Here is a 16,132-nt window from a genome sequence, read left to right as displayed (position 1 = left end):
TGACTTTCATTGGGATACACATTATACTAGTTGAGGTCCCTTGAGGTCCTTTCCAACACTGAAATCCTATGATTTTAGGGAGATCGTGCAAATATTTGTATCCCCATTTTATACGACTGAGGAAATTGAGATCCTGAGAGGTAAAGAGATTTGTCAGTGGTCACGCAACAAGCTAATGACAAAGCTAGGAATCGAACCAAGGTTTTTCAATTCCAGAGCCATGATTTGAGTGAGATCAATGAAACTTTGCCACAAAGCAGAAAATTCATAGGGTAGATTCACCCTGGAGGTGCTTAGAAACCTCGTGATTTCCTAGGGTATAAATCCCTGACTCCTACCACCCTTTTTTTTGTTGTTGTTGTTGGAGGCAAACAGGGTTAAGTGACTTGTCAAAGGTCACACAGCTAATAAGTATTTAAGACTGGATTTGAACTCAGGTCCTTCTGACTCCAGGGCCAGTGCTCTAACTACTGTGCCACCTAGCTGCCCCTGATTTCCACTCCTTCATCCACCCTACCAAGTCACTTCCACACCCACAAGTATCACTAGTTCCAATACAATTATTGTTAGTTCTCTCTCCGCCTGACCCTCAGTCAGGTGTTCTTTTCATCTCTTGGAGATCAAATTCTCTCTATGGTCCCTTTATCCCCTAACCTGATGAGTCTAAGATCCTCTTTCCATTATAGTAACTTCCCTGCTAAGAACCATACCCCATTATTGGTGGTGGTTCCTGTCTGTGTATTTGCAGAAATGGTTGGTGTAGGCTGTGTCCTAGATGGGGTGAGGTACAGGAATGGCCAATCTTTCCAGCCCAACTGCAAGTTCAACTGTACTTGCATCAATGGGGCTGTGGGCTGCATTCCACTCTGCACCAACTCTCGCCCACCACGTCTCTGGTGCCCTAACCCTAAGAGGATCAAGATGGCAGGCCGATGCTGCGAGCAGTGGATCTGTGATGATGCAAAGAAACCTCGGAAGACCTTGCCACGACATATCTCTCCCTCAGGTAAGGACAGGGGAAAGGAGAGGCTTCTGGCTTCGGGATGGACAGGTTGGGGAAAATCTGAACTTCCATTTTAACTCTACCAATGAGTTTATGCAATGGTCTGGCGTTTGCTAGGCAACCGATCACTCACTTAAAAAAAGTAGGACAATTATTGAGGGTCCACGATATGATAAGCATTCTACCCATCCGTGCTGTATGGGATACAAAAAAAATTAAAGAAAGATTCCTATCTTCCCAAAGTTTACAATCTATTAGAGAAGGTAAGACAGAATGATGAGAAACACCTTGGGGTGGAGGATACAGAGATGACATTGGAAGCAAGAGCGGCAAAGTTCAAGTCCTTCCTCTGATACAAATTAGCATGAGATTGTCACAATCTCTCGGTGCCTCAGGCAACTCAAAAACTATAAATTACAGATGACTTGTGGATCAGTGTTAGTGGAGAGAATTTCCATGCCAAGAATTCCCCACATAGTTGAACTCATGGGTGCATACTTCCCCTCCCCCCCTTCAAAAATATCATATTGCTGATAGTACTAGAAAGGGTATTAGAGGTCATCTAGTCCGACCCCTCATTTTATTGATTAAAAAAAATTGATTGCCACGGAAATTAAATGGCCTGTTCAAGGGCTTATAACAAGGTAGTAGCAGAATGGAGATCAGAGCAGAGAGTCATGGGATTTAGGGAAATCGTCTCATCTAAACGCCACATTAAGGAGAAGACCCATAATTCCAATTCAGGTTCTCTGATGTGAGTTCAGTGCTCTTCCCATCACATGAGGTTGGTTGGGTCTTCTGGGTTGGAGCTCAGCATACTTAGTGCTACAATTCAATAAACATTTATCAAGCTTCTACTATGTGACAGGCACCATGTTAATCATTGGAGAAACAGAAAGAGGCAAAAGATAATCCCAGCCCTCAAAGAACTCAAAATCTAATGGAAGAGTAGGTACAATATGCAACAAATGTGTACAAATAAGCTATAGACAAGATAAATAGGAAATAATTAACAGAGGGAAGGCATTCCCTCTGGACTTAAGAGGGGTTGAGAAGGCTTCCTGTAGGAGGGGGGATTTTAGTTTGGATTTAAAGGAAGCCAGGGAGGTGGAACATTCCAGGCACAGGGGACAGCCAGAGAGAATGCCCAAAGCCAAGAGATGGAGTGTCTTGTTCATGACCAGGAGGCCAGTGTCACTGGATCAAAGATGCTGGTAGAGGTGCCAGGCAGGACGATGATATGAATCAAGCAATAAACCAGGTATTTATTAAATGTCTACAATGTGCCAGGCACTGTGCCAGGTACAAAGAAAGAACTACTCACAAATTAGCTTATTCTAATGTCACTTTAAGGTTTACTGAGTGCTTTCCCCAAAGCAATCAGATGAGTTCAGCAATATAAATGTTCTTAAATTGCCATTTTTATAGATAAGGAAACAGAGTCAGAGTAATGAAGCGACTTTCTCAGGGCAGCTGGGTGGTGCAGTGAGTAGAGCACCGGCCCTGGAGTCAGGAGTACCTGAGTTCAAATCTGGCCTCAGACACTTGACACATTTACTAGTTGTGTGGCCTTGGGCAAGTCACTTAACCCCAATTGCCCTGCTTGCCTTCCTCCCCTTCAAAAAAAAAAAAAAAACCTCATGAAGTGATTTTCTCATGGTCACATAACTAGATAACTAACTAGATAACACATAACTAAAGTTACAGCACCAAAGCTTTCCTCAGAAACTACTCCAAGGGGTCAGCATAGACAGGCCAATCAGGGCCTGTTCCTGCCACAAATAAACAAAAAAGAAACCATTGTCTACCACACACAAGTCTCTAGGAAAAGAAGTGAGGCAAGCTGCAACGGCTCTCTGACAAGCCCATGGTTCCATGACTAGGGGATCTGTGTGGGGATGGGGGTGGGGTAGGGATGCTGCTCCTGAGACAGGCTAAAAAACCGATAACATGTGTTCTAGTGGAAGCCACTTGGTTATTGCAAATCCAGGGCCATGGTAACCTAGAAACAAAACAAAAATTGATGTGTCCTATGAATCAAATCAATAGCTTCAGGGCTGCTGAGCTCAGTTGTTCAATCTCTGTCTCTCTCTGTCTCTCTCTCTGTCTCTCTGTCTCTCTCTGTCTCTCTCTCTGTCTCTCTCTCTCTCTCTCTCTCTCTAACACATACACACCCCCTTCTCTTTTTATTTCTCTCACTTTTATGCTTATTATCTTTTTTCTTTCTTCCTTTAAAAAACACTTCCTTTTTTTCTCTCCTCCTCCTTTCCCATCCTCAGAAATATAAACTCTTGGAGATCAACTAGCCCAACCCTATAATTTCATAGATGAAGAAAATTCGACCTAGAGAAAGGAAATAGATTTCCTAATGTGGCCTCTGGGGCTCACACCTGGTTCATCTGAGAAACTACCCCAGGTTTAAGGTTCTTTCTTAACACCCACCCAAAACCATAACTCATGAGTTAGACTGTGTTTATTATTATCAGTCAGCCACAAGAAACATTAATCCAAACAAAAGATATTTAATCAAGCAACACAGCAGATAAAGTGCCAAAAGAAAACTCCCCCATGCATCCATGGAGAACATTCTTCCACATGCTGCCATGATGCCAGTGGGGAAGACACACCTGCAGAAAATGCATGTGGTCAGGAAACTCCCACAAAGGGCACACTTGTAGGGACAACATGAATCCAGGGAACATGTACGAAAGGAATTCATGGAATAAGGGCACATGTGTGATGATACACACGGCCTGGGCATTCACATGGCAAGGACAACTCTTAACTGTGTTATTCCATGAATACTGATATATTGTCCTGATGTCAAATCCAGTTTCAGATACTTACTAGCTGGGCAAGTCACTTAACCTTCTGCCTGCCTCAGTCTCCTCCTCTGTAAAATGGGGATAATAATAGTAATTTACTTCCCAACATTGTGGTGATGATAAAATGAAGTAATATTTGTAAAGCTCTTTGCAAACCTTAAAATGCCCTGATACATTAGTCATGATGATGATGACGATGATGACGATGATGGCAATGTCATCAATCTGTTCTCTGCTAGGCATTGTATCTCTTTTCTACCTTAGGAATGTTGTAGTTTTATTGGTCCAGTGGTCAATGCTGGACAAGTTATGTCTCTGCTAAATATAATTCAACTAATCATCGTCAGCCTTTAGCATTGTTTCAAGCTACCAACTTCTGAGATATATCTCTACAGGGTCACCAGCTAGGCAACCAAGCTCCTGTCCTCTAGGGCATGGTGATCAGAATGTTTCTCCTTGATCAAGGCAGGAGGACAGTTCCTAGCCAGAAGCTAAGAGCCATCACACTCTTCTCAGAGGGCTTCAGAACAAAAGCCAGGTAGAGCACTTCTAGGTTAAAATTAAGTCTTTTCTTTTCATTCAGAGTCTGGGTTGAGCTATAGTCAAATCTCTTTTAATTTAGGGATAAAAATCCCTTATGACTCCCATTTCAACCCCTTACTATGATCTTATTCCCCAAAACCTATTTGGGAAGGCTGTGCCTAAGAAATCCCAGAAGAGCTGTGTGCAAGCTAGACAATGAACCCTGCTTCTAGAATCCCATTTGAGTTGAAATGAATCCAGGACAGAGCAAAATCGACGGAAGATGGAAAGGTCATTACCCTCCACTCTGCTGGCCCACGTTCCTATCTCTATTATCTGTATCTGTCAACAGGAAAACCTCTGACTTTCCTGCTGTATTTTGGCCAATGAAAAATATCACTGTCTCTCAAAAAGTAAGTGGCAAGGCCAGGAATCAAACCCAAGCTCTCCTGACTCCAAGTACAATGCTTTGTTCTTTCTACTGTTTTCTATCTAGCAGGCCATCTCTCCTCATTGTCTCCTACAGATTCAAAGGAATATGTAATCATATTCTATGCAGTGTCTAAGCCAAGGGTTTCCAAACACCTGATCTCTTATGCCATGCTTTATGCTCTTTCAAAACACTCTCATGTCTCTTACCTCATTTGATGATTGCAAAAAGCCTATGGGTGTTGGCAGGGGATGCACGCCTATGTTATCTATAGTAAAGATAGAAGAAACCCAGAAATGGCTTACCCAGGACCACACAGCTAGTGAGAGTCAGAGCCAAGTCTAGATAATGGAATATTAGAGCTAGAGGGAACCTTAGAAATCATCTACTCATGCCCACCCATTTTATAGAAGAGGAAACTGAAGCCCAGTGAGAACACCCAGTTAGTGCCAAGGTTAGGACTTTAGTCCATTGTTCTTTCTACTTGTTCAGTCGCATCCAACTTTTTATGACCCATCTGGGGTTTTCTTGGCAAAGATACTAGAGTGATTTGTCATTTCCTTCTCCAGCTCATTTTACAGATCAGGAAACTGAGGCAAGCAAAATTAAGTGACTTGCTTAAGGCAAGACAGATAGTTAAGTGTCTGAGGCCAGATTTGAACTCAGTGAGTCTTTGTGACTCCAGGCCCCATGATCTGTGCACTATGGCGCCACTTAGAGGCCCTTCTTTCTACTAACATTCTACTACTTCCCCTGCTTTCAGACTAGTATTCATTTCACTTGCTCAATGCTGCCCCCTAGCTTTCAAGTTCACTCTTAGAGACTCACTAATGTTCCTAGGAAAATCAGGCCAAGTCTCAATTGTTTGCAGAGATGGGGAAAAGGCCATCCATGGACCCCATGACCCTGTTCTTGACCTTTTCCTCTTTTTTCTTTATACTCTCTCACTTGGTGACCTCATCAACTATTGTGGGTTCCATTATCATGCAGGCAACTCCCAATTTTACATATCCAACCTTAGTCTCTCTCCTTCACTCCAGTCCCACATCACTAACTTTCCTATTGGATATTTTCATCTGGATGTCCTATAAGCATCTCAAAGTCAACATATCATATATCTAAAACTGAACTTATCTTCCCTCTCCCCCACCCCCGAATTTACCCCTCTTTGGAACTTCCCTATTACTGTTCAGGGCATCATCATCCTTTGAGTCTCCCAGGCTTGAAGCCTCAATGTCATCCTCATCTCCTCATTCCCCTCATATCAAATCAGCTGCCCAAATCTTGTTACTATTTCTACAATATCTTTGCAATATGGTACCTCCCACCCACCAGTTTACCCTCTAATTATAGTCATCATCACATGGATTATCCCAATGGCTACCTAAGGGGTCTGCCTGCTTCCAGTTCCTCCTCACACCAATCCATCCTCCACATAGCCAGCAAAACCACTTTCCTAAGGCACAGGTCTGCCCATGTTACTACCCTACTCAATAAACTCCTGTGCCTCCTTATTACCTCTAGGATCCATTGTAAACCATTCTGTTTGATATTTAACACTCTTTACAATTTGACCTCTTTCTACCTCTTCCTATCAGTCTTGTTATACATTACTTCCCTCCATGCACTGTAAGGTATGGCTTTGCCTTATGCCACTCATTGTTTTTCATTATATTTCATGCCACTCATTGTTCCATCTCTTGCCTCTGTGCCTGTGGTTGACCCCCCACATCACTCCTAGAATGCTCACCTCCTTATCTCCACCTCTTAGAATCCCTAGCTTTCTTTGAGACTCAGCTGAGGCACATCCCTCATATGAATCCATTTTAACATTACGCACTTAGGCGGTGCAAGGGATAGAGCATTATGCCTGGAGTCAGGAGAGACCTAAGTTCAAATCCAGCCTCAGCTACTTCCCAGCTATGAGACTCTTGGGCAAGTCACTTAACCTCAGTTTGCTCATATGTAAAATGGAGAAAATGATAGCAGCCACTTCCCAGGGTTGTTATGAGGATCAAAAAAATGAGCTAATTATAAAGTATTCAGCCCAGTGTCTGAATAGTAAGCGTTACCTAAATGTTAGCTATTATTATTATGAAGCCTTTTCTGATTCATTTAGTTGCTAGTGCCTTCCCCTCCAAGGTTCCTTTGTGTCAGCTTTTACATACTAACTTACATACATACGTGTCATTTCTCCTAATAGAATATAATCTCCTTGAGGGCAGGGCTGTTTTATTTTGTCTTCACATCTCCAAAGCTTGGCATAATACCTGTACAGAGTAGGTGCTTAATAAATGCCTATTGATTGGTTGAAATAAAGGCTCTGTGCCTAACAGCTGAGGACCAAGCATAATTTTCTTTGCAATATCTTTTTCTGAGCCTATGGGGATCTTTTTCCCCAGCCCAGGGATGAGGAAGTTAGAGAACAAGAAAGGAGATTAGAGATAAAACATGGTTCTAGTTGTCACTGAGCCTTATTGTACAGTGGAAAGAACATTGTCTTTGTAGTCAGAGGATATAGGTTCAAATTCTGCTTCTTTGGAAAGTTTGGAAACCTGGGCAAGTGTTTTAATCTCTCTGGGCCTCAGTTTCCTCATCTGAAAAATGAGGAGGTTGTGGGAAGTCTTGTATGAACTGAGTAGAACTGGAAGAACCATTTACATAGTGACCACCTCAGAATAAAAGAAAATAATTTTGAAAGACTTCAAAGCTCTGATCAGTTCAACAAGCAATCATGACTTGAGAAAACTGGTGACAAGGTGGGCTTCCCATGTCTCAGCAAAGAGGTGACAGACTAGAGGTGTAGAAAGAGACACATGTTTAAAGACACAGCCAATATATTGACTTGTTGCCTGACTCGACTTAACAGGGTACAAGAGAGCACTCGAGTGAGGGAGGCAGAGAGTGGTTAGATAGTGAAGAAAAAGGAGAAGGAGGAGGAAGAGGAAGAGAAAGAGGAGGAGGAGGAGGAGGAGAAGAAGAAACATTTTTTTAAAAATACAAAAGACAGCAGAAGGAAGTTCTGCTGGGAACAGCAGGGCATTTTTGTCACTTGTGTTAAATTTAATATGAATTTTAAAATCTATTTAACAGAAGTTCTCAGTTTTACATACAAGCTTTTTTTCTATTCTTTTTCTAGTGAAATATTCATGTTTATTATATTTATAATAAAAGAGAATATTTAGATAACTGGATAGATAGGTAAAGATGATGGAGATGATAGATTAGATGGATAATAGGCAGATAGATGATAGATAGACAGACAGATAGATAAATAAAGTGAGAGGATTGGTATCATTGGTCTCTACGATCCATTCCATCTCTAAATCTATGATACTATGTAATCTTCTTGTCACTCACAGCTTCTGAAAGAGACATTGAGTCATGGCAGAAGAACTGTATTGTCCACACATCTTCCTGGAGTCCCTGTTCTAGAAGCTGTGGGATGGGAATTTCTATCAGAATCTCCAACAACAATGAGAAATGCCAGCTATCAAAGGAGAGTCGCCTGTGTAACCTGAGACCCTGTGAGGTGAACATCACCCAGCACATCAGGGTAGGAGCTACTTTTCCATAAGATTGAAGGTTCACTCAACATGTGCTCTGGCTGTATTACACAATCTCAAATTAGCTCTACAAGTCATCTGTTTTCTCCTTGAATTTCTTCTGTGTCAGGGAACTCACTACCTTACAAGAAAGGCCATTCTATTTTTAGATGACTTTATTTGTTAGAAAAAGCATATTGTAGCTCATGGCACATGTAAGTTTTTATTCATTCATTAGAAATCTGTTTCTCATATTGAGCTAAAATCATCCTTTTTTAAACTCTTGCCTCTTCCTCCTTCCCTTCTTAGTTCAATCAATCAATAAACATTTATTAAGCCCCTACTATGAGCCAGGCACTGTGCTAAGCACTGCACTGGGAACACAAAAACAGGCCAAGGACAGTCCCTGCCCTAAAGGAGTTTAATTTTGCTTTTTGTGATTAAATTTTGGCTCTGCCTTTTATTAGTTATCTGACCTTAGGCAAACAACTTTACTCCTGTGGGACTCAGTTTCCTCATCTATAAAGTTGTGATCTCTAATGTTCTCTTACAGTTAACCTAACTAGGCTGCTTGCCATTCCCTGATTTCACCTAGCCCTTTCCTATATCTCTGTCCCAGTTTAAGCTCTTGTGATATGGTTTTAGGGGCATAGGGGCCCCAAAACTATCAAGGTACAGGGCAGAGTCATCTGGAAAGAATTTGTAGACTCAAGCAGTTTTCCAGTCAAGTGGCAAAAGTTTATTATAATGCTAACAAAGTGGGTGGAGCTCCTTAGGGAGCTTGCAACTTATTGGTGGTGAATCTAAAGCTTATATGGAAAAAGTACAGTGAATGGTGTGCCAAGTATACTAATTAGGTGGTGGGGTGGGATCAAGGATGGCCAGCTCCTAAAGGAACGTATAGTTTCTGTACGTTGGGCATAGGCGTCATTCACTACTGGGATGGCTGTCATGTTTGTACAAGACAGCCTTGGGAGGTGACATCTATAGTTTGACCTCCGGATTGTATGTGGTAACTGTGGGAACCAGTACATGATAGTTCTGCTGGTACAAGATAGTCCTGTTTATACAAGGGAAATTCTACAGAGGTCAGCTTGTTTTTGTAACAGGGAGAAATAGTTTGCCTCACTGGGGCCCACTCCCAAGTTATTGTCAGAGATATGGTCCTAGGGCTGGGGTCCAAGCAACCCATCACTTGGTTCCTAGGAATGGACCCTGCTCTCCTCTTTCTGCTGTTAATAATCCCTCCCTTCCTTCAAAATCTAGTTCAAGTGTCACCCTCTCCATGAACTCTTCCATAACATTCCCCAGCTGAAAAGGATATCTCTTTCTTTACATTTCTTTCAGCACTTTGCCTAGACTTCTCAGCCTTGATTGCATTCTTGTTGAGATCATAGCAGGAGTAGGCTGGTAAATGTTTAACAACCAGCTTTCCGGGGCGGGGGGGAGGGGGGGAAGTATGCATAACACATTTAATCTGCATTATCAACATCTTATCCATAACTTTCTTAAATCTAGATTTAAAAAAAATCAAGCCCTGATTTGTAGCCTTTACTGATTTCTGAGGTATAGATATTCACACTGAAAATTTAATAAGCAGCACATCCCTGTATCAACCAGTTTTGTATGATCCTCACTTTTCTCATTACCACCTCTGCCCCCTTTTCCCATCACTCTACCACCATCTCTGTGGAAGCAGAAAGGGATCTCACGACAATGAGTTTGTTTTTATGTCTTTGTTTGTTTCATTGGTTATTGTTGTTGAGTCTTTACAGTCCTGTACAACTCCCAGGACCAAAAGGAGAAAAAAAAAATCATCACCAATTATTCAGAGTACTTTTTAAAAGTTTGTTATGGTATTTTAAGACAAATTTATTTACTTATTTTTATATGCAGTTATAATCTGTTTCTCCCTCTGCCACCACACCTCCACTAGAAAAAAAAATCCTCATCATAAAACATATAGTTAAGCAAAACAAATACCCAATGTTGGCCATGCCCAAAAATATATGTCTCTTTTCGAATTTCAAGTTCATCATCCCCCTGGCAGGAGATGAGTTGTCTAGACTGCTTGTCATAAGTGTCTCTATACTTAGCTGGTCTAGTCCTCAGGGAAAAAAAAATAAAGTCTATTGCCAGGACAGAATAGCCTTTCCACTGTGGTAGAACCCTTGGGAGCTTGTGTTCTCTGGGAATAGCCTTGGAGAGATCAACACTCTCCTCTCACCCCGCCCCCCACCACACACAATCTCTCTCTCTCTCTCTCCTTCTCTTTGTCTCTCTCTCTGTCTCTCTGTCTTTCTCTCCCTCTTTCTCTCTCTCTCTCCCCTGCCCCCAATCCATGGACACTTTGATAAATGGAATATCACTATATCACTAAGTGCATGTGTTAAAGTGAACAGGATGGTTCCATCGAGTGGTCCCTCCAGCCCAGCTTTACGTTTCTGATGAGGGTATCAAATGATGTGTTACTGGAGGAGATTGAGGGGTTACCTTCTCTGGAGGTCTTTGAACACCTGGTTGCTTAGCCCCACTTTGAAGGATTGTGTCACAATGAAGGAATAGATATGGATTTGCATTTTTACCCACAGTATGGTTGTAGAAAGACAGAAGTAAGGAAAAGAACAAGAAAAAGGGGCATTCAATTTTTTAAGGGTGATATGGAAAAGGGATGAGAGAGAGCTAAGAGACCTGGGTTTTAGAGTTGAATCAAGTATTAACTCACTGTGTGACCTTGAGCATATCACTTACTGGTTTTAGGGATCGGTCAGCAAACAAACATTTATTAAGCACTTTCTTTGTTCCAGACCAGGGGTGGGGAACATGGGACCTCCAGACCATTCATGGCCTTCTAGGTCCTTGGGTATGGCCCTTTGATTGCAGATTCAGTCAAAGATTCATCCTCTTTTTAACTCTTCCTTCTTCCTCCTTCCCTTCTTAGTTCAATCAATCGATTTCTCCTTGAATTTCTTCCGTGTCAGGGAATTCACTACCTCACAAGAAAGGCCATTCTATTTTTAGATGACTTTATTTGTTAGAAAAGCACCTACTATGAGCCAGGCACTGTTCTAAGCACTATACTGGGAATACAAAAACAAGCCAAGGACAGACCATCCTTGCCCTCAAGGAGTTTAATCTTAGATTCAGTCAAAGGGCCTCACTGAGGACCTAGAGGGCCTTGTGTGGTTCCCCACCCTTGTTCCAGATGCTGAGGTAAGTGCTAAGGATACAAAGAATGGCAAAAAACCAATCTCTTCTCTTAAGAAGCTCAGATTCTAAAGGAGGGATGATGTAAACAACCGAATATGTACAAGATGTATGGAGATTAGATGGAAGGCAATCTGAGAAGGGAAGGCACTAGCAGCTGGGGGAGGAAGCAGTCATTTTCTTCATTTGTAAAATGAGGAAAGATCGACTGCAGCAATTTCTAAAGTTCGTTTGGAGTTTACCATTCTAGAATCCTTGTTCTAACATTCTTTATTGTAAGGATGCTTTCAGCTCTAACATTCTATGTTTTAAGAGTCTTTGTTCTAAGGTCACTTCCAGTAATAAAGTTCTATGTTCTAGCATTCTGTGTTCTAACATTACAACTTCTAAAGTCTCTTCCTGTTCTGTGTTCTAGGATCACTTACAGCTATAAAGGTCTATGTTCTAGCATTCTGTGTTTTAGCATTACAAATTCTAAAGTCTCTTCCTCCTGTAACATTATATTCTAATAGTCTGTGTTCTAAGGTCACTTCCATTGATAAAGTTCTATGTTATAGCATTCTATGTTCTAACATTACAAGTTCTAAAGTCTCTTCTAGCTCTAACATTCTGTGTCCTAATAGTTTACATTCTAAGATCTTTTCCAGCTCTAACATTCTGTCTTCCAACATATTATGTTCTAACACTCCAAGTTCTAAAGTCTCTTCCAACTTTAACATTCTATGTTTTGAGTTCCCTTCCGGTTCTAACATTCTGTATACTAGAATCCCTCTTGTTCTTAAATTCTATGATTCCAAGGTAAGAAGGATGACTTAAGTTGAAAGGAAGGGGACAAAGGCTTAGACAAAAGAAGGTAGGCAGTAACCAGAGTACTCTTAGGACCAAACTAAATAAATCTCACTTTCTTCTCCTCTAGCCAGGGAAGAAGTGCTTGGCTGTGTATCAACCAGAGCTTCCAGTGAACTTAACCATCTCTGGCTGTGTGAGCACCAACAGCTACAGGCCCAAGTACTGTGGAAGCTGCACAGATAATAGGTGCTGTACCCCCTACAAGTCCAAGACCATTGTTGTGAATTTCCAGTGTCCTGATGGCCCAGGCTTCTCCTGGAAACTTATGTGGATCAATGCTTGCTTTTGCAACCTGAGCTGTAGGAACCCCAATGACATCTTTGCAGACCTAGAACAATACCAAGATTATGCAGAAATAGCCAACTAGTCAGGCAAAAAGCTAGAGTGGCTTCAAGACCCAGGAGGACCACCTTTCATGGGGTCAAAGGCAACATAATCTCATTATCTCATTCTCTTCCACACTGACAGATTTCTTATCCTTCATAGGCTGCTTCAAGATGCCTGTTGATCACAAGATCTAGACCCTAGATGAACACCACTTTCTGCCTTAACCCTTAAGTCAAGAAAGCCCTCTTCATCTAGTATTTGGTGCTATTTGCAGAAAAGGCTCAAATGCCTCAAATAGGCAAACTTTAAAACACTACAAATGCTAGCTATTATTAAATGGACACGGTTACTGTTTATTTCATGGTTACCTAACAACCATTTTTAATGTAGGAAAATGTAGTCACTCCTCACAGGCTTTGCCTTCCACTTCCAAAGTGCTGGGCAGGTAGGGTAGAGTAAAGATAATGCAGCATGTTCTTTTTCTACTTCTAGGTCTTTCCCTACAAAAACTGCCATCTGATATCTTTATATTTAATTTTCTCTTTGCCTAAGACTTAAATGAATGGACCTGCCCTTCAGAAAATCCAACTGGCAAAAAGCCAAGCATGTTTAACTGATCAATTAAGGGCATTTTTCACCTCATAGATAAACTCATAGCAGAGTCCCTTTAACCAGATCTCACAGTTCATTATGTCTTCTACAGATAGCTCAAGGTCTAGTCTAGACTGCAGCCTGGTAGTAAAGGAAGAAATAAGGACACAGGATTTGGGGTCAAGTTCAAGCCCTTTTCCCTTACTATCTATATGACCTTGGACAAGTAGGAAATTCTCTGAGCCATAGTTTCATCTGTAAAATGGACATAATAATCCCTGCCTTGTCTATCTCACAGGAATTTTGTGCAGATCAGACAGAATCATGATAAAGCTATAAGGTGCTATATAAATGTGAGCTATTATTAGTAATAACAACAAAAGACACGTTCTGTTGTCTGGGTCACATCTTAAGTGAACTGGAGTGCAATTCAGTATCAACTCTCCCCAGTACAAGAAGTTTGAGAAATTCATGGCTAATGCTTCCCTCTATATGTCTTTATGAGTCCTTCCAGATACGTTCTCCATGGCTTTCCTTATAACCTTGCCTTTGGAGTCAAATGGAAATGATACCCTACTGCCCATCATGAAAAGCTCTAGAAGGAAGCATGGGGCAGTGAGACATCTGCTGTCCATTAACTAATGGGCACAGATGTCATTCAACCCTATCAGAAAAATCAAGTTAGATGCAGAACTTAAATAAAAGCCTAAAGAAGGCTAATATGATTGACCACTCTTGGTTAAGAGCTGGTGGTACCATATCAGCTCTTATGGAGGCAGAAATCTGGTGCTGGTTAGGAATGGTAATCTGGTACCTGTGATCCAGATCCACAGGATTTCGACTCTAGCCCATGGTGATGTCATGTTGGGTACCATTATTAGATTTCTGTAAGTCATGTGACTGGCTGTGGCTTCTGTCCACGCATGAATGTCATCTATGTGTATCCTGGAGAGCAAGGATCTCTGGTGAACTCCCATCAGTCTTGTATCTGTGTTGTAAGAATAGACTTGCTGGGATGCCTGGTAAAGGTGAAAGAAACTAGATTCCTTTGGTTTTGTCATTTATAATCTTATTCATTTCATCAGCATTGTTACTCTGTATGTGGTAAGAAGAGTAATGTAGCTCAAAAACATTATGTCAAATTGTATCTCTGATTTTTCTAAAGGTTTCTAGTTGAACAGAAATGTATAAACAATGCCTTGCTTAATTATTCGTGAAAATCATTTAACTAATGTTGTACTGGCTGATTGCATATCTTTGTCTATATGTATGTATGTGTACATATATATATAATTTTCAAACTGTGACTTAATATTTAATCTTACAGAGGTATTTTTGTAAAGGATATTTTTAAAGCATAGAGAAATTTATCAGGATTTACAAGTAGTGAGCAAAATGAGGTTTGTTTCAACATCATGTTTCATGATGTTCTTCATTGTTCATCATTGTACAGTCCTTCTTTACCCAAAGTGGAGGATTTTTATTATTTCAGTTCTGAGTTTGTGACTTTTCTCCTGAAAAATAATAAATCACCAGCAAAACAACCAATGAACTAGTACAAAGTGTTTCATTTGAACTTCTAGAGTCAAAGATGAGATAAAAATCTCAAACTGCATATTAAACTAGAATATGGTACTTAACATATCTGTCTACAACTATTTCCTCGACTCTTCACTATCTCTCAACCCCACCCGTCCCCTATTCAATCTGTTGCCAAGGCCTTTCAATTTTACCTATGTAACATCTCTCAAATATGCCCCTTCCTCTCTGAGGATGCTTCCACCACCCTAATGCAGGCTCTCATCTCCTAACCCTGGACTCTTTGTAATAACAATGCTACTTGCCATTATTATGGCTGTGTAAGACCAATAACACCAGCACATGGGAGGGCTGCTAGCATAGGTTCTTTGATCTGCTTTTCTAAGGAAGGCAACTTTAAGGGGTTTACAATCTCACTTTAATTAAACATATATATATATATATATATCATTCACTTAGTTCGGAGTGGGGAAAAAGTCAGCACCCTTAACTTCAGAGAAAACAAACAGAAATTGCAAACAGAAATTATATAAACAGATCAAAATAACACAAATCAGTAGACAGGCTTCTAGCTGTCTGTCCAAGACATTACATACATAGTTACCAGACAGAGAAGCACCAACATCTGGGTTTTCAAAGCCGGGGGGCTCCAGCAGCTACCCAGAGTCTTGTCTGGTCAAATCACATGACATTCTTCCAGTGAGTGAGCCCCAAGCAAAATGCTAAACTCAGAGTATATATATATATATACACACACACACACACACACACTTCTTTTCTTCAGGGGCAGAGGGTGTAACAACCATGTGACTCAAACCCATGTGACCGAGGCCTTCCCTGTGACTTAAGCGGGTCATCAAAGACTACAAATTCAAAGATTCTCAAATTCAAACAAAGGCAAGACTCAAAGGCACTTGATTGCCTTAGTGCTGAGAAGCACTCAGAAACAAAAGACAACAAAAAGTCCCACTTTACTTGCCATTACACTGTTGCAATAGCCTGCTGGTGGGTCTGCCTGCCCCAAGTCTCCTCCCACTCCAATCCATCCTCGATTTAGCGCCAAAGTGATTTTCCTAGAACACAGGTCTGACCATGTCACACCCCCCCACCCCCTACTCAATAAATTTCAGTGACTCCTTATCATCTCCAGGATCAAATACAAAATCCTCTGTTTGGCATTCAAAGCCTTTCGTAACCTACCCCCTCCCCTTTCCAGTCTTCTTACTACTTACCTTCCATTCAAGTCTTCTTCAGTCCACTGACTCTGGTCTCCTGGCTGCTCTTCAAACCACAC

At 41.2% G+C, this 16,132-nt stretch overlaps 1 protein-coding gene across 1 annotated transcript in view; it reads left to right on the top strand.

The window, feature by feature from the left end:
- CCN4 (cellular communication network factor 4) overlaps positions 1-12,748 on the top strand; it is a 68,350-nt gene extending 55,602 nt beyond the window's left edge. Inside the window, exons 6-8 of the mRNA XM_036741622.1 lie at positions 749-1,006; positions 8,143-8,336; positions 12,449-12,748. Of these exons, the coding sequence (XP_036597517.1) occupies positions 749-1,006; positions 8,143-8,336; positions 12,449-12,748 (752 nt within the window). The remainder of the gene's footprint in view (positions 1-748; positions 1,007-8,142; positions 8,337-12,448) is intronic.
- Positions 12,749-16,132: the final 3,384 nt, after the last annotated feature.

This window comes from Trichosurus vulpecula, chromosome 1 (genome assembly GCF_011100635.1).
Source record: "Trichosurus vulpecula isolate mTriVul1 chromosome 1, mTriVul1.pri, whole genome shotgun sequence".
In the NCBI taxonomy this organism is placed as follows: Eukaryota; Metazoa; Chordata; class Mammalia; order Diprotodontia; family Phalangeridae; genus Trichosurus; species Trichosurus vulpecula.
The sequence above is the reverse complement of the archived record's forward strand: the minus strand, read 5'-3'. Positions and strand labels throughout refer to the sequence as shown.